This window comes from Rhinopithecus bieti, unplaced genomic scaffold (assembly GCF_001698545.2).
Source record: "Rhinopithecus bieti isolate Rb0 unplaced genomic scaffold, ASM169854v2 scaffold_6513, whole genome shotgun sequence".
NCBI classification, from domain to species: domain Eukaryota; kingdom Metazoa; phylum Chordata; class Mammalia; order Primates; family Cercopithecidae; genus Rhinopithecus; species Rhinopithecus bieti.
In genome coordinates, this window is record NW_016805931.1 from 3914398 (window position 1) to 3937475 (window position 23078).

A 23078-nucleotide genomic window follows, 5' to 3' on the forward strand; every position below is an offset into this window, starting at 1 on the left:
TCTCTTTATTAAATTCTCTACAAATTACCCAGTTTGACCATGCCCTCTTTTCCTGTTAATACAGAAGGCAATCATAATTACTTCTTGCTAGTGTAAACATTAATTTAAACCAGTGAAGTGTCTAGCACAGCCCTAGTATAAAGTAAGTCTTAGATAAGCACAACTTTCACACTCTCCTTCTCCTTCTACTCTGGCCTTCTTAAAGACATGATAAAGACATGATATTCATCTATGGTACTAGGGAATTTGTGTTTAGTGTGACTTTTAAGAGTTTAATAAGCTTCTATGTGAAGAGGCTTTTGTTACTATAAAGGAAAACTATTTTTTATGTAGGGTTCATTACCTAATAAATCAAGAAAATGCATGTTCCAAAAATCATGACTATATAAAGTGTACTTCAACTATAATTGTTTGAACTAGAATTAAATGAGTACTTTATAATGATATGCTATCCTTCTTTAAGAAATACATATATACTCAGACTATAAACAAGCTAAAGGAACAGATAGAAAAAAAATAAGTTGTGAGTGGTCGTATTTATTTGACACAGATAATGCTTTGTGGACAAAATATTGCCTACAAAAATTTATTTTAAGAATGACTAATAATTCTAACTCAAGTTTCTTATGAGTTTTGTGCCAAGAAGATTAAATGAAAATGTGCTGTGACAGAATGGCTATTGAGAAATGACGGAGTCGTTTTTGTTTTTTGGGTTTTTATTTTTTTTATTATTATTTTTTTTTCTGTAGGGAGTTCATGGAAGAATGAAAGATATTCCCTTTTTGCAGTAATGATGACCAGGCTTCTGATCCTTCTGTCCAGGAAGACTTACCTTCCTGATGTAGCTAAGAGCCAGAAAGAGAAGCAAACCACTATGAATGGTATGCTGGAGGGAATTTCCCATATACATCTTTGTTACTAAAGGTTTAGGTCCATGTAAATAATTAAACTGTATTTCTCAAGGAGAAAATTAATCAGCAGATGTACTGTGATTAAAGAGGTGCCCTATGAGGTTGATAGAACCCTGAAACCAGGAAGGTGGTGAGATTTATGGTTTTCAGAAGCAGAGGCCGGGGCTCATCAGAATGCACAGCCTCTGAAGTGGTAGAGCCTCCATGGTGATGCTTGCCTGGATGCGGTAGGTTGCAACAGTGGTCACATTCTCCATATCTTCCTGTATCCAAGTTTTTTTTAAATGTGATTTTGAAGCTTCTTCCATCAAGAATTGAAGTCTATTGTTCCATCTTTTGAATCTGAGCTGAGTTATGACGTCTTCTGGCCAATATAATACAGCAGAAATTTTGCTATGCTGGTTCTGAATCTAGGCTCTAAGAGGCCTTGCATGTCTCTGATTTTTCTCATGTAACCTTACAAAGCTGCCATGTATGCAAACCTGAGATACCCTGCTGGAAGATCAGAGACATATATAACTGTTCCTGTCCTATTCCCCAGCCAACAGCCAGACAATCTGCAAGAAGCAGAGCTGTTTTGCTGACTTCTAGCTGTCAACATGATACAAATCAAGGCAGAAAGAGCTGCTCGGGAAAGCCCAGGCCCAATTGTCAACCCACAGAATCATGAACTAAAAACGTGGTTGTTTAAATTACTAAGTTTTGAGGTTGCTTGTTGCATAGCAAAACTAACTGATACACTATGTGCCTGTGGTCTTTGGACTTCCATCAGGATCTCTGTGGCTTAGCTTTGCATGAGGAGAATGGAGCTACCTGCATGCAAATGAGCCACGTTGACCTGAAAAGAGCCATATTAGCAACCATCAAAGATGAGAGAGATACCTGGCATCTACCATTTTCCCATCCAGCCTATGCTTCAGGGTTCTTATGCCATCTAAGGAGAAAGAAGAGACAAACTCCTATGTTACTTCTGCCAAATCAGTTGATACTGGATTTTATGACCATCTTAACATGTGGATAGTAGTGTTAAATTTAATTTTAATTAGCAAAAATAATAAAACTTTGGTTCTATAGCTTAATTAATATGTTGAAATTTTAAATAATAAAATTTAAAATATTTTCCAACACCTTATTTGAAGAAGAAAGTATAATCAATTATCCTTAGATCTTATACCCTGTTTCTCAACCAGCAAAGGAGAGATAACTATCAGATTGCATATCTTTCTGAATGAGGTATTTGACTTATACTTTAATGTTTGGTAATTTTAATGATTTCTTAGTAAAAGTACGGTCAAGTTATGAGACAGCAAATAAGTGCCCACATCCAAAGTAGTGATTGTTGAAATATTATATATTTACAAAGAACTCTGGACTGGAAGTCACATGAATTGTATATCAGTTCTGTTTCTGATGATAATTAGTGTGATGCTATGTGAGTCATTACTCACCTTTGGGTCTTTATTTCTTTATCTGCAAATTAAGAAAGAAGAACAAAATGATCTTTAGGTTCCTTTGAAGATCTTCTAGTCTATGTCTCTCATTCTACATTTATAATCAGATGATCTTTTTGAACATATTTAGGGGTACAATGTACTTTCCCAGAGAGTATCATTGATCTGATTACTCTTTCCTATAAGTCTTTAAAGCAGTTACTGATAAGAGTGGATAGGCAGCTAATCAGGCACTGTTCTGCCACTGATGTCTTTTATTATTGTCACGTTACCAATTTATCTATCTGGTCTCCAGAATTAGTTTGTAGTCCCCTTAAGGATGAAGACGGTGTCTTGTCTTTTTGACCCTCCTCATTTTAAATTATAATAGATAAACCTAACGATAATGAAAATAGTTGATACACTTAAAATTTGATTATATTAGTAAATTGCAATATACTCTCAAAATAGTTGTCTTTTTCCAATATTTGTAACATCACTGGGTGACTTGTGGGGCTTTAGGTAGGTTATTTCACTTTTCTGGGATCTAATTTTGTACTCAGAAAATGGAAGAAATAAGCTACATGATCTGTAAGATCCCTTCTTAGTGTACTAGTCTTTTTAAAAGGCTATGGAAGGGCCAGGTGCGGTGGCTCATGCCTGTAATCCCAGTACTTTGGAAGGCCGAGGCAGGAGGATCACTTGAGGCCAGGAGTTTGAGACCAGCCTGGTCAACACGGTGAAAACCTGTTTGTAACAGAATTTGTGATTTTCACCTGGGCACATGTCCACTCAGAATAAAGATCACATTTTTCAGCCTCCTTTGTAAAAGATATGGTCATAAGATTAAGTTTAAGGAACTGGCATATAAGAGCAGTGGTATACATAAAGTGTTGGAGAAATGCCCTTCACCTTTCCTCCTTCCTGCTAGTTGGAATGTGGATGTAAGAGCTGGAGCTCAAGCAGCCATTTAATGACCTTAGGAATGAAATTCGTGGATGGTGACCTGATTTCAAGCAAAGCTACTGTGCTCCTGCTCTGATTTTAGATAGTCAGCTTCAGTCCACTTTTCTTGGTTTATCTGACTCCTGACTAGATTTTTTTTTCCTCTTTGCACACCTTAAATTCTCAACTAAGGCACTATAAACAGGACAGAATTAAGTCCCCCCCAACGTTTTTTTAAAAACTCCAGCTTTAAACTAAATTTTCATGGGTTCTTCCACAAATAAAAGACATACTAAAAAATCTGAAGATGTATATAATTTTAGTGAAATGTTGGGAAGGCATAACCTTCTCAAAGAATAGTAATTTTGTAAGGTAAATATTTATAATGTTTAAATATGTTCTATATCAGACTGAGAATTTCAGAGAATTTCAGAAAGTGATGATAGTACAAAAAACACAGTAAGTATTATTAAATGCCAAACAATTATATACATTTAAATGTCAGGATTATTTTGCTGGCATTTCTCTTGAAAACAATTTTTAAAGAGATGCATCTTTAGATACATCTTAATTTTTAAAATTGCAGAAGCTGTACTTCTAATAAGGTGCTACTGTGATACATATTGATATTGGATTTCCTTTTAACTTTCCATTTTGTTATTAGCTAATTTACATGAAACTTCTCTAAGTATCNGATGATAGTACAAAAAACACAGTAAGTATTATTAAATGCCAAACAATTATATACATTTAAATGTCAGGATTATTTTGCTGGCATTTCTCTTGAAAACAATTTTAAAGAGATGCATCTTTAGATACATCTTAATTTTAAAATTGCAGAAGCTGTACTTCTAATAAGGTGCTACTGTGATACATATTGATATTGGATTTCCTTTTAACTTTCCATTTTGTTATTAGCTAATTTACATGAAACTTCTCTAAGTATCAAACAACTCTCAACTATGAGGTTTATATTTTTAAATGTATGTCTTTTTTTTTTTTTTTTTTTTTTTTTTTTTTTTTTTCAGATGGGGGTGTCTCACTATGTTGCCTAGGCTGGCCTCGAATTTCTCGGTTCAAATGATCCTGCAGACTCAGCCTTTAGGGTAACTATAACTGCAGGCACACTCCACCACACCTGGCTTAAATGTATTTTCTGAATAGTTATAAAAACTAATTACCTAGGTGATGTTGCATTACATTCTCACTAGTTGCAAGATTAGAAGACAGATTATAGAGTTGTTAAATAATACAATCAACTAAAATTATGGAAATATTGAATATGGTAGGTTCCCAATATGAGACTGTTGCATTATTGAGTCCATACCATGACACTTTTGAAGCTTGCATCTTTGGAAAAGTGTTACGCATAGATTCGTTTAAGACAGTGTTTCTCAGATTATGGCAAAGGAACCACTTGCATCAGAATTTCTGGGGTGTTTATTTAAATTGCTAATTTCCAGACCTCTCAAAAGATGTAGTGAATCAATCTCTACCTGTGGCTTAAAATTTTAACTTTAACCTCCGTCTCAACAGATTTTCAAGTACATTTAAGTTTTAGAACCTCTGTTCTACTGCTACAACGAAGTTCAAAGCTGATTCCAGTTATTCCTTTCATACATCCATGCCAATATCACAATCATTCCTTTTCACTCTGTCTCCATTATAATTTTGGCTTCATGCCAAGGCAGGGCTCATTTGCTGGATGATCAACATTTACTTTTAAGTAGAGAGGGCTGTTTCTAGATAGTTACAGAGCACATGGATAGTCAAACCTATCAGTCAACTGACAGGAAAAGGGTAAACCTAACGAAAGTACAGTCCTAGATTTCAAAACCATTTTTTCAACTAATCTGGGAGGAGTATAGTTGTAATATAAGGAATGACTTTGTGTTAAAGAAAGGACAGGATAACTTGATAGAGGTCTCCCATCTCATTCTGTGAGACGGGGTTCCAGTGATGAATGTGTTCATTTTACGTGGCTTGCTCTGGGTAAATAACCCAGTGCCCTCTCAGCTCTGCAGCCCGCGGCCAGCGGCTGTGTGTGCGCACGAATGACGGCGGAAGGTGCCTGGGGAGGGCTTGGGGAGGGGCTGCCCAGCGCTATCGCGCCCTTGGCACTTCCTAAGAGACTCAGCCTTTTCTCTGCAGCTGCCGCTTGAAGACTCTACGTTTTCCCTCTAGAGGAAAGAAGCCCTCCATCGAAATCAGCTGTCTTCTCCACGTCCCTCCTTTTCTCTCCTCCAGACGCCACTCCTACCCCTTCTATTGTGTTGTGCCTTTTCATTTTAGCCCCGCTTCCTACGTAGAGCCCTAACCTCCTTTGTAGCGAGGTCACTTGAGAATTTCCGAACCTCGAGTTGTAATGGAGCTGTATGGAAAGGTAAGCAGGCGAAGGGAGTTCCTTAGGGGTGCTTAGCCAGAAATCTCGCTTTCACGCACTTTGGTGTGCGGGTTGTGTGTGTGACTGTGTACGCGCGCGCGCGACTTCTCAATGCAATTATGCGGATAAACCACTTTCCTTATGTGTGTACCATTCATCGTCTTTCTCCCCACGTTTGCTGAATGAGACTGTAAAACTGCCCCACTCTGCCTAAGGAAACGTAGAAACTTTCCCGATTCAGATAGGGAGGGGTAGGGCGGAGAGTCCCAGAGACCAGCTCTGGCTTCGTTTGCATTGGAAATTAGCACAAGGTAGTGTTGTTTCCTAATCAGGAAATCACAGTCTACTCCCGAAGGCGATAGTTAGCAAAGAAAATCTCCAGCTGAGATAAGCTGGGGTCACATTCGCCCGCCCCTGGCGAGGAAAAGGGCAGGGGAGACTGGGAGAGGTAACCCAGGAGCTTTTCGAAAGGAGTAGGGAGGCTCCGCGGCCGAGCCGGACTGGCGGATCGAGCCTGTTTAAGAGTTTGCTTGCTTGCCGGGAGGTGTAGTTCACCGCTCGCCTGTTTGCTGGGAAGCCCCGCAGGGTGAGACTACAGCTCCCAGGAGCGCACTGGGCTCCCCGGCAGTACGCGTGTGCGGCGCCAGGAGAGGACAGCTCCGGTGCTGATGTTGGAGCCGGTTAGCGAACCCCAAGAGTGCTGAGTGTGGAGCGGGGAGCGCGCGGACTGTGCACGCTTGACCGGAAGCCCGGACCAGTGCTGTCCTAGCCGGAGAGAAAGGACATTTGTCAACAATGAGACACGAAGCGCCCATGCAGGTGGGTCCATAAAGAAAGAGTGGCCTCGGGAGGAATTGAAAGAGATGCTTTTCCCCTTGCTCCGCGCACAAACAGTTCAACGTAAGGGAAGGTCTAGGCGGCCACCCGCGGAGATGCGGCTCTGTGACAAGACCCTGGGAACAGAGTTGGGTTTCTTTGCGCTCTGTGTGGCTGTGATTGGGGCTGTCTTGATGAGGGATCGGGCTATTCGCAATCTGTCTAGGCTCTGTAATGAGGATAAGAGTGTTTGTCTAAAATGAAAACCCAAGCAAACAAAAGTCAGAGGAGCATGCAATCTCGTGTTGGCATTGATCTCCTCTCTTGGCATCCGGGGTTTGAGATCGCGGTGAAAACTCACGGATTTAAGGCAGATAGATCAGATTCGGGGTTGAAGGCTCCCCACTGGAGTCGGCATAGAGCGAATTCCGCTTGGTTAAGGGCGCATTAAAGAAAGAGAAGCCAATGTTAGGCTCCTCAAAGTCCCGTTTCTTCAGTTAGGCTCCCAGTATCAGCAGAAAATAGCAAACACATCGGGGCTTGGCATATCCCTGAGCTATGCCAGCATCACTGTCCACACAACTGGTTTACTCTGTTTTGGAGACAGCCCCTCTGAGCTTTCTTGTGTTATGTGCCCATTTGTTCTCCGATTTCCCATTTCAGTCACATTCTTAGGTTTGTCTCCTTTGAGAAATGCAAAGGACTCCGGTGCAGAAGTAACCTCTGCTTAAACATCTTGCTTAAGTTTTGTTTTAAGTAAAGATGAGTGATAATTCTCGTCTCTATGTACTACCAGTTAACGTTAAACATCAGCTTGTGTATATTAATCAAACAGTGATCCTACTGTGTAACAGAAAGGCATTTTATGAATGGGATTGAGAGGAGAATAGAAAACATCATTTGGAATGTGCTCTCTCCTGAGAACCCACCTCTGTTGCCAAACCCAACAGTATAAATATTTGACATTAATTCGGGCTTCAGCATTTCTAACTGGTTTCTTCATGAATCAAGGACTTTAACCATATGCTTCGATTTACTTTTAATTTATTTTATGGGTTATGTATATTAAGAAACCCTTACTGGACTGTTAAATGAAAATCTATGGAATTTAATTGTTTGTTGGGGATTATATAAGGGAAGTCCTCAAATTACCTATGAGTTATTGAAAATTTGATTTGTGCCAGGGAACAGTGGCCCCTTTGTGTGTCTTCTAATACCTCTATTTGTGACTTAGCTTTTCATTATAGACCTGATGTGAAAAGAATCTGAACAGACAATAAAGGTACAGGCTGTTGCAATCAAGATATATTGGTTTATGATAATTTTCTATTACTGGAGATACTGCCAGGAGCCAACTGGCTAAATTAATCATATGTGATTATAAGTAAACATTAATTGCAGACTTTAAAAGTAGATCATTACACTTCACTATGTATATGTATATGAAAACATGTACATCTTAAATTTACACATTAAAAAAGATTTCCAAGAATTTTGAAAATAAAGTAGATTGTTAATAAAATCAACTNTACGCATAGATTCGTTTAAGACAGTGTTTCTCAGATTATGGCAAAGGAACCACTTGCATCAGAATTTCTGGGGTGTTTATTTAAATTGCTAATTTCCAGACCTCTCAAAAGATGTAGTGAATCAATCTCTACCTGTGGCTTAAAAATTTTAACTTTAACCTCCGTCTCAACAGATTTTCAAGTACATTTAAGTTTTAGAACCTCTGTTCTACTGCTACAACGAAGTTCAAAGCTGATTCCAGTTATTCCTTTCATACATCCATGCCAATATCACAATCATTCCTTTTTCACTCTGTCTCCATTATAATTTTGGCTTCATGCCAAGGCAGGGCTCATTTGCTGGATGATCAACATTTACTTTTAAGTAGAGAGGGCTGTTTCTAGATAGTTACAGAGCACATGGATAGTCAAACCTATCAGTCAACTGACAGGAAAAGGGTAAACCTAACGAAAGTACAGTCCTAGATTTCAAAACCATTTTTTCAACTAATCTGGGAGGAGTATAGTTGTAATATAAGGAATGACTTTGTGTTAAAGAAAGGACAGGATAACTTGATAGAGGTCTCCCATCTCATTCTGTGAGACGGGGTTCCAGTGATGAATGTGTTCATTTTACGTGGCTTGCTCTGGGTAAATAACCCAGTGCCCTCTCAGCTCTGCAGCCCGCGGCCAGCGGCTGTGTGTGCGCACGAATGACGGCGGAAGGTGCCTGGGGGAGGGCTTGGGGAGGGGCTGCCCAGCGCTATCGCGCCCTTGGCACTTCCTAAGAGACTCAGCCTTTTCTCTGCAGCTGCCGCTTGAAGACTCTACGTTTTCCCTCTAGAGGAAAGAAGCCCTCCATCGAAATCAGCTGTCTTCTCCACGTCCCTCCTTTTTCTCTCCTCCAGACGCCACTCCTACCCCTTCTATTGTGTTGTGCCTTTTCATTTTAGCCCCGCTTCCTACGTAGAGCCCTAACCTCCTTTGTAGCGAGGTCACTTGAGAATTTCCGAACCTCGAGTTGTAATGGAGCTGTATGGAAAGGTAAGCAGGCGAAGGGAGTTCCTTAGGGGTGCTTAGCCAGAAATCTCGCTTTCACGCACTTTGGTGTGCGGGTTGTGTGTGTGACTGTGTACGCGCGCGCGCGACTTCTCAATGCAATTATGCGGATAAACCACTTTCCTTATGTGTGTACCATTCATCGTCTTTCTCCCCCACGTTTGCTGAATGAGACTGTAAAACTGCCCCACTCTGCCTAAGGAAACGTAGAAACTTTCCCGATTCAGATAGGGAGGGGGTAGGGCGGAGAGTCCCAGAGACCAGCTCTGGCTTCGTTTGCATTGGAAATTAGCACAAGGTAGTGTTGTTTCCTAATCAGGAAATCACAGTCTACTCCCGAAGGCGATAGTTAGCAAAGAAAAATCTCCAGCTGAGATAAGCTGGGGTCACATTCGCCCGCCCCTGGCGAGGAAAAGGGCAGGGGAGACTGGGAGAGGTAACCCAGGAGCTTTTCGAAAGGAGTAGGGAGGCTCCGCGGCCGAGCCGGACTGGCGGATCGAGCCTGTTTAAGAGTTTGCTTGCTTGCCGGGAGGTGTAGTTCACCGCTCGCCTGTTTGCTGGGAAGCCCCGCAGGGTGAGACTACAGCTCCCAGGAGCGCACTGGGCTCCCCGGCAGTACGCGTGTGCGGCGCCAGGAGAGGACAGCTCCGGTGCTGATGTTGGAGCCGGTTAGCGAACCCCAAGAGTGCTGAGTGTGGAGCGGGGAGCGCGCGGACTGTGCACGCTTGACCGGAAGCCCGGACCAGTGCTGTCCTAGCCGGAGAGAAAGGACATTTGTCAACAATGAGACACGAAGCGCCCATGCAGGTGGGTCCATAAAGAAAGAGTGGCCTCGGGAGGAATTGAAAGAGATGCTTTTCCCCTTGCTCCGCGCACAAACAGTTCAACGTAAGGGAAGGTCTAGGCGGCCACCCGCGGAGATGCGGCTCTGTGACAAGACCCTGGGAACAGAGTTGGGTTTCTTTGCGCTCTGTGTGGCTGTGATTGGGGCTGTCTTGATGAGGGATCGGGCTATTCGCAATCTGTCTAGGCTCTGTAATGAGGATAAGAGTGTTTGTCTAAAATGAAAACCCAAGCAAACAAAAGTCAGAGGAGCATGCAATCTCGTGTTGGCATTGATCTCCTCTCTTGGCATCCGGGGTTTGAGATCGCGGTGAAAACTCACGGATTTAAGGCAGATAGATCAGATTCGGGGTTGAAGGCTCCCCACTGGAGTCGGCATAGAGCGAATTCCGCTTGGTTAAGGGCGCATTAAAGAAAGAGAAGCCAATGTTAGGCTCCTCAAAGTCCCGTTTCTTCAGTTAGGCTCCCAGTATCAGCAGAAAATAGCAAACACATCGGGGCTTGGCATATCCCTGAGCTATGCCAGCATCACTGTCCACACAACTGGTTTACTCTGTTTTGGAGACAGCCCCCTCTGAGCTTTCTTGTGTTATGTGCCCATTTGTTCTCCGATTTCCCATTTCAGTCACATTCTTAGGTTTGTCTCCTTTGAGAAATGCAAAGGACTCCGGTGCAGAAGTAACCTCTGCTTAAACATCTTGCTTAAGTTTTGTTTTTAAGTAAAGATGAGTGATAATTCTCGTCTCTATGTACTACCAGTTAACGTTAAACATCAGCTTGTGTATATTAATCAAACAGTGATCCTACTGTGTAACAGAAAGGCATTTTATGAATGGGATTGAGAGGAGAATAGAAAACATCATTTGGAATGTGCTCTCTCCTGAGAACCCACCTCTGTTGCCAAACCCAACAGTATAAATATTTGACATTAATTCGGGCTTCAGCATTTCTAACTGGTTTCTTCATGAATCAAGGACTTTAACCATATGCTTCGATTTACTTTTAATTTATTTTATGGGTTATGTATATTAAGAAACCCTTACTGGACTGTTAAATGAAAAATCTATGGAATTTAATTGTTTGTTGGGGGATTATATAAGGGAAGTCCTCAAATTACCTATGAGTTATTGAAAATTTGATTTGTGCCAGGGAACAGTGGCCCCTTTGTGTGTCTTCTAATACCTCTATTTGTGACTTAGCTTTTCATTATAGACCTGATGTGAAAAGAATCTGAACAGACAATAAAGGTACAGGCTGTTGCAATCAAGATATATTGGTTTATGATAATTTTCTATTACTGGAGATACTGCCAGGAGCCAACTGGCTAAATTAATCATATGTGATTATAAGTAAACATTAATTGCAGACTTTAAAAGTAGATCATTACACTTCACTATGTATATGTATATGAAAACATGTACATCTTAAATTTACACATTAAAAAAGATTTCCAAGAATTTTTGAAAAATAAAGTAGATTGTTAATAAAATCAACTCTATATATGCACTGATATTTTTCAATCAAAATAAATTATGAAAAATGTAACCACACTATATATTAATTTTGCTTTCCTACAGGAGTTGCTTAGAATATTCAGAAAGGTCATTAAAATATTACAGAACTGTATTAATATTTTAGGAAATAGTTAAAATTATTTTTTATGTTCACCAACTATGTAGTAGGCACTGTGATTTTCTATTTTAGTCAAAACTTTAATGAAGAACTAAAATGAAAATTAGGTAAAATGAAATTAATTTGTTTGTGGATGGAGTTATTGTCATATTTATCATGTATTTTAAATCATTGGAATAAGTTTTGAAATTTAAAATTTCCAAATGCTGTCATGAGTAATGTACGTTTTAGGAAATCAAAGACTTTTTTGGCATATTTAATTAAAGCACATACATTAATTCAATTTAACTAATAAATTGTTGTTATGAACCCATCTCCATTATTATCGATTTTCAAAATATGTAATAATAGATAGGATAAAACTATAAGCTTACTCTGAATATTTTAAAGTAACAATGTTTCAGCACTGATATTTCTGAATGGTAATCACATTTCATGTGACTTTGATATATGACAATTCAATAAGATAAATAGTTGACTTGTTTTTCATTTAAAGACTGAACCACATCATCATTTTAAATGTATGTCCCAAATATTTTTTTACTTAGGTCTGTAGAAGATGACTCACAAGCAAAACCTCATTTTATGGTTTCATAAAATAAGAGATTTCTTCTCTGCTTTTAAAAATATTTAGTTCATTTGTTGATGTGAAACAAAATGAGCTTTTTAATGTATTTGCTTATTTCCCAATTTACTTCTTATATTTTCTTAAAGAAGCCTTTTAAAATCATGTAAGGTCTTTTAAAAGCATTTGATGTATCTATATAAATAACTTGGTGTTCTGTTCAAGGTAGTTATCTTTGATATGTGCATATTTTATGAAGCGTATTTCTTTCTGAATTGAGGGAAAATGAGGGTTAATTGTTTTTTATAGTAATTACTAAAATAATATACAATGATAATCTCTGACATCTTTATTTCCTTTCTAACCTAAATAACCAGGAATAGCATTGGTAAGTGTCCCAAGTGATAGGCTTAGCACTCTAATGCAGGAGCTGGTCATTTGTGTCTTCTCATTCAGTGTATACATAAATCCTGAGGGCCAAATGAGATGAGAAATAACAGTTCTCATAACTTGAGGACAAGACTCTGGTTAACAAATTGTCATTTGATTCAGGAGCCACATTGAACAAATTCTAGTTTATACAGTGCCTTGCCTGTGCCAAGCCCTGTGACTTAGATTTCATTTTATTTGTGTGTATGTATAAAACAATTTCTATATGTATAAATAATATATAACAATCATGTGTGTTTGGATATATTTTACAAAAATATTTACAAATATATTTAAAAATCCTAGCGGTCACTCTTACCCTAATTATAGGCGTAATCACTTGAACTTATTAAAACTAAATAACTTTCCTACTAGGATGAGTAAAATTTCTGTCAGATCTCTCTGTCTAGAAAACCCATGTTCTTTCCTCTATTACTTTTGATACCGCAAGAAGATATAAATTGGTGGTGTAAAGAATGAGATAGCTATTCATATAATTTGAGTCATTCATTTGGTTCAGAAGAAAGGAAAATTGGCCCTGTCTTCTTTTTATAAAATAAACTTGCATAAACTAAACTGAATATTTGAAAAGGGCCAATGTTTTAAAAATGGCTTACTTCTATGTATTATAATTTCTGGCAGGTTCACATACTCTCTTACAGGACCAAAGTGGAATTCATTGTCTCTGACTAAATGCTTACTTTTCCATTTTGTTATCCACAAGCTTTTGGGGTCACTTCATAAATGCAGTCTTCTAACTATTGAGGAAAATTCAAAGAAATATATCTACCCAAAGCATGGGGCAGAGTGCCAAAAAAATTGTTTGACTAAAGATGAGGAGGATTGAAGAAGGACTATAGATGTAGGCTGAAGATGAAGTGGAGCTAAAAACCATTAGTTATATATTAAAGTTAGCCATGCTGTACACAAAATCAAATTGCAAAGAATTAAAGTCTAAATATCACTGTTTTATTTGGCTATGGAAAGTACATGGCATTTTTGTACTTCATTATTGTTGAATTCCTAATTATATCCATCCTCAGTGATCATCCCTCTATCTTTCTGAGAAATAGACATGTATTTCTCATCCTTTACAGAAACAGAAAATCCATAATTGACTTTAGAGAAATGAGAAATTCTTCCTTGCTCCATATGGGTTAATTGCTCAAGTATCCACTTTTCTTCTGTAAAACAAAGTGGAGGATAGCAAGGAAACTTAACCTATAGCAAAAATTCACTTTTGTGGTATAAGAGTGTTTTTCTATTGAAACTGCAAATTTATCATAATTTTCTGCCACCATTCTAAGCTTATACTGGAATTGGAAAATCCTTTCTTCACCATGATATTCCAGGAAGGAAATGTATGTTTATGCTGAAGAATAGGTTTCTTGAAACTACTCTTGCCCACTCAACTCGCTAAGTACAAGCAGCTGGGCCACCTCAAAAAAAAGTTCTTATATAGATTAAAGGTTTTCCAACTGTTTTCTCCTTTTTTAAATTAATGTGGCTCAGAGGTTCTGTGGGAATCATCTTAGTAGGTCAGTCTATTACCAAGGATACTACAGCCTGTGAAGATTAAATCTTTGAGAATTATTCAGAATTACATAGATCTTTAGCATTTTTCATTCATTAGTTATAGTTTTTTTGATAGTTTATATACATTGAAATGTACAAATCTTAAGTGAACAATTTAATGAATTTTGACAAATGTATAAATCTGTGTAACACACACCACTATAAATATATAGAACATTTCTAATCACCCCGAGTGTTCCTTCATGGTTTTTCCTAATCTACCTATGCAGTAAACTTTTTTGGTGAGACTTGAATTTGAGATCCCTGGGTTCTCCTGGACAGACTGACCAATCACGGCTTAGCTGTGGGATTTTCCTGTGTCTCCTCTCTCACTCAGCCCTGCAGAATGACTTAACCATAAAAGAGTTTGATTTGTTCTAGAACTTTATATAGTTCTGTAGAACATGCAGTATGAACATACTGTGGAACAAAAAAATATGTTCTCGTTGAGTCTGGCTTGTTTTGTTCAGCATAATGCATATGAGATTCATCCATGTTGTTGCATGTTTCCATAATTCATTCCATTTTATTACTGAATATGATACTTTTAAAATCAATTTACTATACTTTTAAAATTCATTATCCTGTTTGTGAACTTGGAGGTAATTTCTAGTTTGGGGATACTATGAATAAGGCTATAAATGTTTTTTCTATTGTTCTTTTTTATGATAATATCTTTTCACTTCTCTTGGGTAAATACCTAAAAGTAAAATTTCTGGGATAAATGTTTTTACTATTGTTCTTTTTTATGATATATTAAGCTTTATAAGAAACAATCAAATCTTTTGCCAAAGTGGGAGGACCCGCAATTCTCACCAGCAATGTATGAGAGAGTTTTAGTGGCTCCACATCTTCAACAACATGTAATGTCAATGGTCTTTTTAGTTTTGGCCACTTTAATGATTGTTTTCTGGTATCTCATTATGATTTAAATTTGAATTGTCCTAATGATGAATGGTTTTAGTGTATTTTATGTGCTTATTGGCCATTTATATATCTGCCCTTGTGAGTAGTGTATTCTAACCTTTTATCCATCTGGGGGATTTGTTTTTATTGTTTAGTTGCAAGAGATCTTTCATCTTCAATTTAGTCCTTTGTCAAGTCAGATAGATATACAAATAAAAGTTTCTCCCATTTGGTGGCCTATATATTCATATTCTAAATAGTGCCTTTTGGTGAGGATTTTTTGAATTTTGATGAAATTTAGGTTAATTAATTATAGGTGGGGTCTGTATCCAGCCTGATCCGTTTGTCCTGACTCTGTGTCCCAAGGCCTTGCTATATTTATTTCTAGTTTTTTTAAGATTCCATAAAAATTTCAACATAAACTATCATTATTTGCAAATAGAGATAGTTTATTTCTTCCTTTCCAAAGACTTTCTTTTTTTCCGCATATCTTATTGAATAAAATAGAACAACCAGTACAATATCGAGTAGATGTGACGACAGCGGACATCTTTAACTTGTTCCCCATTTTAGGAGGGAAGGCCTTCCTTTTTTTTATTATTAAGTGTGAAGCTAGCTATAGGGTTTTGTTACTATGTTTTTTTGTTTTGGTATAGATATTATTTATTATATTGAACAAATCTGATTTCTCATTTGATGGGAAAATTTGTTTTTAATATAAATGGGTGTTGAATATTGTCAAATGCTTGTTATGCATCTGTTGATGTGATTGTGTGCTTTATCTACTTGAGTTTGTCGGATTACGTAGATTGATTTTTTTAGCTAAACTGGCATTCCTTAGATAAACCCTATTGGTCATGATCTATTGTCCTTTCTGTATATAGCTGGATTAAGCTTGATTATATTTTGTTAAGTATTTTTTTTTTTGCGTTAGTCATGATGGATATTGGGCTATGATTTTCTGTTAATGCCTTCATGAAGTTATAGTATTGGAATTATGATTATAAAACAAGCTAAGAAGTATTCTTTGTCCCTCAGTTTTCTGAATATTTTTGTTGCATAAGATTAGTATATGTTGGTTTGTTAAATGTCTAATAGAGTTCACCAATGAAGCCAGTGGAGCCTGGAATGTTCTTTCTGAAAATTTTAAATAAGAGTTTTAATTTTTAAAGATTTCCTTGATATACCAATATCTCTGTTATCTATCTATCTCCCTTAAGTACATTGTATTAGGCAGAATAGCATCCCTCCCAAAATTCTCCATGGCCTAACCCTGTAACTTGTGAATAAGTTCCATTTCATAACAGAATGGACTCTGCAGGTGTAATTAATATTATAAACTTTAAAACAGGGAGATTAACCTGCATTATCAGGTTGGTCCAATCTAATTACAAGACCTCCTAAAAGTAGAGAACTTTCTCTCATTGAAGTCAGAGTGATGTGGTAGAAGAGGTCAATTTCGAAACATGAAAAGAATTGTTGGGGTGAAGATGAAAAAGGCTGTGTGTCAAGGAAGTAGGGACCTCAGTCCTACAACCACCAGCAACTGGATTATGCTGACAATCTGAATGAGTTTGGAAGTGGAATCTTTCCTAGACCTTCCAGATCAAAGCCCATTCCAGCCAACACACTGATTTTAGCTGGGTGGAACTGAGCAGAGTGAGCAGAGGACCTAGCTGAGATTTCTGGCTCAGAAAACAGTAAATAGGTGTGGTTTTAAATATCCATTATAGCTGCAATAGAAAACTAAATATGCATATAAAATTTTTCTATTTCATTGTGAGTCAGTTTTGGTAAATTTTGTTTTCACCTCATTTTCCAATTTATTAACACAAAATTGTTAAAAATATTTTTATTACCTTTTAAATATCTCTAGGATCTGTAGTGATATCCCCTTTCTTTCCTATTACTGATCATCTGAGTTTTCTCCCTCTCTCTCATGCCTGTCTTACTAAACGTTTGTATCAGTATTAATGTCAACTTTTACCTCTGTTAATTTTGTTTAGTTTGTATTTTGTTGATTTTAGCTGTTTTTTAAAAAAAACTATATTACTTAGTAGAACCTTTTCTTCATTTAGATTCTTAAAGTATAAATTTAGTTCACTTATTTATTTATTTATTTATTTATGTATGTATAAGGCAGAGTCTCACTCTGCTGCCCAGCTGGAGTGCAATGGCTGGATCTCAGCTCACTGCAGTCTCTACCTCCTGGGTTCAAGTGATTCTCCTGCCTTAGCCTCCCAAGTAGCTGGGATCACAGGCGCCTGCCACCACAACCAGCTAATTTTTGCATTTTTAATAGAGGCACAGGGTTTCAACATGTTGGCCAGGCTGGTTTTGAACTCCTGGCCTCAAATGATCTACCTGCCTCAGGCTCTCAAAGTACTGGGATTACAGGTGTGAACCATGGCACCTGGCAGGTCACTGATTTTAAATATTTCTTTTCTTCTAATAAATATAAGCATTAGAAATCATAAATTTCCCTGTAAGTGCTCCTTAAGCTAACAGGCACACATTTCTGAATGTAGTATTTACATTATATTTTATTTCAAACAATTTGGCACTTATGTTTTTGTTTAATCTATGTGTTTAAAAGTATGTTTATTTTCCAAATACTTGAGTATTTTTACAGATATTTTATTGATACTGATGACTAGTTAAATTCTATTGCTACTATGGAAGATATTCTTTAAGATTTTAATCTTCTAAAATTGTTGACTTGTTTTTAGTTCAGCATGTGGTCTGACTTTATGATCCAATGTGTGCTTGTGTGTGCTGTAGTTGTGCAGGGTAGTAGTCTCTTGGGTTATGGCATTGTGTGGTGTTGCTAAGACCTTTTATATCCTTATCAATTTTTGGTCTATTTATTCTATCAATTACTGAGAAAGGTTTTCAAATCTCCAGCTATTATTGTCAATTTGCCTATTTATCCTTTTAGTTCTTTTGAGTTTTTTCATATATTTTGAGACTCTGTTATTAGATATACACACGTATTTTTAAATGTGTCTGCCTGAGTAATTTTTCCTTTTATATTATGAAATGTCCCACTTCATCTCCAGCAATACTCCTTGGCTTAAAGTCTATCTTGTCTGATATTAATAGAGAATGCAGACACTCTTGCTTTCTTAATAGTATTTTCATGGTATATATATATAATTTTATAATTCTATGTTCAACTTGTATGTGTCTTCATATTTAAAGTGTGAATCTTGTGGTCAATATAGAGTTGGGCTTTTCATTTTTTTCCAGTTTGAAAAATCACTGCCTTTTTCTTGGTCCATTTTCATATATTGCAATTATCATTATGATTGAATTTAAGTCTACCATTTTGTTGTTTTTTATTTATTCTGTTTCTCTTTCTTTCTCTGTTTCTTTTTTATATTCTTTTTTGCTTAATTAAATATTTTTAGGTATTTCAATTCCTGCGTTGGCTTTTCTTTTCTTTTTCTTTTTTTTTGAGATGGAGTTTTGCCCTTGTTGCCCAGTCTGGAGTGCAGTGACACGATCCTAGCTCACTGCAACCTCTGCCTCCCGGGTTCAAGCTATTCTCCTGCGTCAGCTTTCTGAGTAGCTGAAATTACAGGCATGTGCCACCACACCCAGCTAATTTTTGTATTTTTAGTAGAGACAGGATTTCAGCATGTTGGCCAGGCTGATCTCGAACTCCTGACCTCAGGTGATCCACCTGCCTCGGCCTCCCAAAGTGCTGGGATTACAGGTGTGAGCCACTGTGCCCAGCCCTCTGTGTTGGCTTTTCAACTGTATATCTTTGTGTATTTTTGGTGTTTATCCTAAGGATTACAATATGCATATTTAACTTATTATATAGTCTACTTAGAGTTAATATTGTATTACTTGTCATAAAATATAGTAATTTTGCTATGATATAATTTCATTTACCTCATTCTTTGTGAAATTGTTGTCACATGTTACATCTACATTTATTATAAATCCCCAATAAAGTTTTATACTTTTAGCTTTCAACAGCAATATGTATTTTTTAGATTAAAAGTGAAAAAATGTATATTTATTTATGTTTGCCTTTCACCTATGTACCATTTCTGGTGCTCTTCTTACTTATCTGAGTGTCTATCTAGTGTCAAGTTTCTTCAGCCTGAACAACCTCCTTTAGCATTTCCTACAGTATGGCTTTGCTGGCATTTCATTCTCTTAGTTTTGTTCATACTGGTTTTTAAAAATGTTGCCCTCATTTTCGAATAAGAGTTTTGACTGCATATAAAATTTCTTGTTGATTTTTTCCAGTAATTTAAATATGGTGTTTTATTGTCTGCTGATCTCCTTTATGATGGGAGTTCAGCTGTTCTTCATATTGTTGTGCCCTTGTGTGTAATGTCATTTTTTTCATCTGACTGTTTTCAAGATTTTCTATTTAACTTTCAGTTTAAACAATTTGACTATAATGTGCCTAGATGTCATTTTATTTATATTTAGTCAGATTGGGGAATTGGATAAGCTTTTCAGATACATAAATTTATATTTTTCACCTAATTGGAAACATATTTAGCCATTACATCTTTAAGTATTTTTTCATCCGATTATTCTCTTCTTTTTCCTTTTGATATTGCCATTTACATGTATGGTAGAATTGATATCATCCCACAAGTAACTGAGGCTTGGTTCATTAAAAAATTTTTTCTTTGTGTTTGTCAGATTATATGATTTATATTGATTTATTTCAAGTTCAACGACTCTTTCCTCTGTCATCTTCAGTCTTTTGTTAAGCTTGTCCAGGAATTGTTCATTTTAGTTATTGTACTTTTCCTTGTAGGCTCAATAGTGGCTCTTTTTACACTAGAAACTTGTTTCCAAGTGAGGATATATATTAATCTTGGGATGAGGTGCTGAGTATTGAAAGAGGTTAATAAGATTAATTTATAGTAGTGTGTAGAAACTAAGGAAGCACAGTAATTAACTGAGCTTCTTATAGAAAAGGGGATAGAGAAATGTAAATAATAATATTAGTGCTTTGATTATCTTTTAGAGATATTTTTGGAAAGATACTTATGTTTACATTTTCATTTCTATCATTTAATTATATTTCTATTGAGCATTGTTCCTGTGATACTATACCTTTTCTTTGTGTTTTCAAATTAAATTGTGAGCTTTAAGATACTTTTGAAATTTTAACAAGTTGCAAAATTGTAAAAATAAAATAACTTTAACAATTACTTTATTTTGCCAACTTATGTATTCCTTAATGGTGTCAACTCTGCAGAAACAAAATGCCTTTTCCAACACCAACATGTTTCAGATTGGTTTGAAGTGTGCTGTCAGTTCTGTTGAGACAATGAAGTATTTTTGCATTCACTAAACAATGAAGCAATAGGAGTAAGTATTCTAGGTCTTCAGTCCTCTAGTGAATGGTGAAAAGAAAGGGTCAGTAGTTCCCTGCCGCACTTTCCAGCAAGCTGGTTGGCTTGGGGATAGTATTAGTAACTTAGGTCGAGCGACCTTCAAAAAACCACATGTTATGCCTCCTTGGCCTCCTACCCGAGAAAAACATGGAATCATAGCCACTTAGCTCCTACACTCTTAGCGTATTATGTCTGGCTACCTGAATCATAATCTAACAGTAAGAGGTAAGGCCATCAGCCTCTCATCACTTGTCTGCTGCCACTTGTTTAACTCTAGCTCATCAAAGATCAATGGGCGTTACTTGCTAGCCACCAAGTGGCTTGGATGATAGAGAAACTTACAAGCCAACACTGATGAATAATTTCAGTTCAAGTGGCCATAGCTCAAGGGATACTAAAGAGCATGAAGAACTGATATGTTTACCAACTGGCAAATTATGACTCTCCTATGACTCTCACCTATGGGTCATAGCTTTAATAGAAGATAGTTTTTCTTTAGAGTGTTTGATCCACTGAACACCTGTCTGAGTGGCAGGACTGATGAAAAAGAATAACAGAAACACAGCACACCTGTGATGTGAACATTCTTTTATGAATGTACATGGGTGGGTTTATTCTTTGTAGTAAATAATAGTAGCAGTAGCTTTTGAGTGAAAGGCAGGGATGATTAAGACTATGAAAGTGGCTTTGTAAGTCATCCTAATTGATACAGTTATACAATTTGGAAACAAAAACATGTAGATTGTGAATACACCAAGTTTTTCATAGATAATCCAGATATTCCTTTGTCTCATAAATGCATGGACAACAAGGTGCTTGTTCCTACACATGACCTACCTTGATGGATGAAATAAGGGCAGCAAGATATCAAGATCTAGAACCAATATTTATAGCAAATCTCAGGAGGAATTTTTCAATGGCTCATTATTTTAATGTTTTGATACTTTTTAAATGTTTAGTGTTTTAAAAAATGTTTAATGATGAAAACTTATTGGGAAACAAATGTATTTATATTAACATGTAGGCTTTTTTTAATTCCCCAGTGGGAATTTTTAGAGTACCTTACTAGATATTTTTAGGAGAGGTTTTCCTTATACCACATAGCACTGAGTATGTCCATTCTGTTTACTCTTTCTCCTCAGGAAGAGGTATTGTTGTAAGAGCTATTCCTCATTTTGTGGTCTCCATTCGGACACAGGTCTCCTTTAGGTGTCAATGCTTTCTAATGGACTGAGGGGAAAGTAAAGCCCAATTGTGTTTATTTTTAAAAATGACTGATGGAGAAAGTCAAGGCCACCTTCCACAGAGTTCAGCAGAGCAGAGTTGCATAGCTTTGAGAACATATTTACCGCTTCCTACTAGGTTGTCCCTCCTCAAAGTCTAGTAGGGTGCTTGCAGTGAGTTATATCACTGGTCCTTAGAAGGTTCTGGCTTTTACCAGGGCAGAGATAATTGATGAAACACATTTCTCAGAATTCAGCTTGTCTGGGCAGACTGGGCATTGTAGGGTATAGACCCTTCTCTGCAAGAGTCAACATCATGATGGTGAGATCTGCTGAACTATATCACCAAGAGGGGTATCTGGTGAAGACAGCAGCTGGTGGAGAGCTCTAGGATCATATTTCCATGTTCCCAGGGATCTTGGCCTAAATGTCAGATTACTCAGTCACCTCATAGTATATCCCAGAGGCCTTGACAACATATATCTATCCTGGCTTCCATATGAACGTTTGTTAATCCAATGATTTCTAAACCTGACTGATGAAAAGAACATATGAAGTGTTTTAAAAAATGACAGATTTCTGGCCTCACTCTAAATATTCTAACTCTGCAGAATTTGAATGGAGTTCTGCATGTCTGAGAATTTTGGATATAGTGTACCCTAAAAGGATTTCATTTTGTATTCCCAAATAAAAATGTATCCAACTGGAGAGAACAGGTATTTGAAAACACGATGTCTGGTGTTTGTTGCTGCCAAGAAATGATGAGAAACCTGTATGTTTTATATCCATGAGAAAAGTTTTGAAGGATTCTTTACATTTTGTTGCTAAGAGAGAGGCCCTTTCATTTTTACAAATTGACATCTGTATATAGAAAGTGTGAATGTCAAGAATGTTTGATGAGGTTTTTTTTTTTGTTTTAAACTTCTTTTGTTTTATCTAAGTTGTATAAGGGGAAGATGGTTGCTTGGCTATTGGGAGGCATGTGGGGTTTGGACTTTCAACCAGTTCTCTTGTTTGCATGCCCCAGCCACAACTAGGGTGACTCACTACCTAGCCGGCTGGTTTTAGCACTGAAAATTCTGCTGTGTACCATGAAACTCCTCATTCTCAGGCAAACCAGGACAATTGGTAACCCTGCCCATACCCTATAATCAAGACACTTGGTATCTCCAATTCTAAGGCCTTTCTAGGTTCTGCCAGGCAAGAATTCTTGTGAGGTTTTTCAGCAGGCTTAGGATTCCGCTTTCTCCAGTCTATTCACCTCCAGATTCCATACTTTTGTTGACCTCTCTTTTCTACTCTTGTCTCCTGTCTACTTCTCTCTGTCTAGAAGGATTTTGCTTTTGTGAAATCCCTTTGCTATTATTTTAGAGGGGTTTAGGGGAAAGGATGGTGATCATCACCACATATGCAAATATACATGCATATATGTGTGTGTGTGTGTGTGTGTGTATATATATATATATATACATATATAT

At 37.1% G+C, this 23078-nt stretch overlaps 1 protein-coding gene across 2 annotated transcripts in view; it reads left to right on the forward strand.

Annotated features, from left to right (window-relative positions):
• Positions 1-8810: 8810 nt before the first annotated feature.
• The window catches only part of RAB3C (RAB3C, member RAS oncogene family), a 293830-nt gene continuing 279562 nt past the window's right edge, over positions 8811-23078 (forward strand). The window contains exon 1 of one of the 2 annotated variants that reach the window (XM_017874235.1): positions 8811-9037. In XM_017874235.1, coding sequence (XP_017729724.1) covers positions 9020-9037 — 18 coding nt within the window. In that variant the 5' untranslated portion in view covers positions 8811-9019. Of the gene's footprint in view, positions 9038-9666; positions 9860-23078 lie in introns of those variants that run through there. The other variant, XM_017874234.1, reaches the window with a different exon arrangement.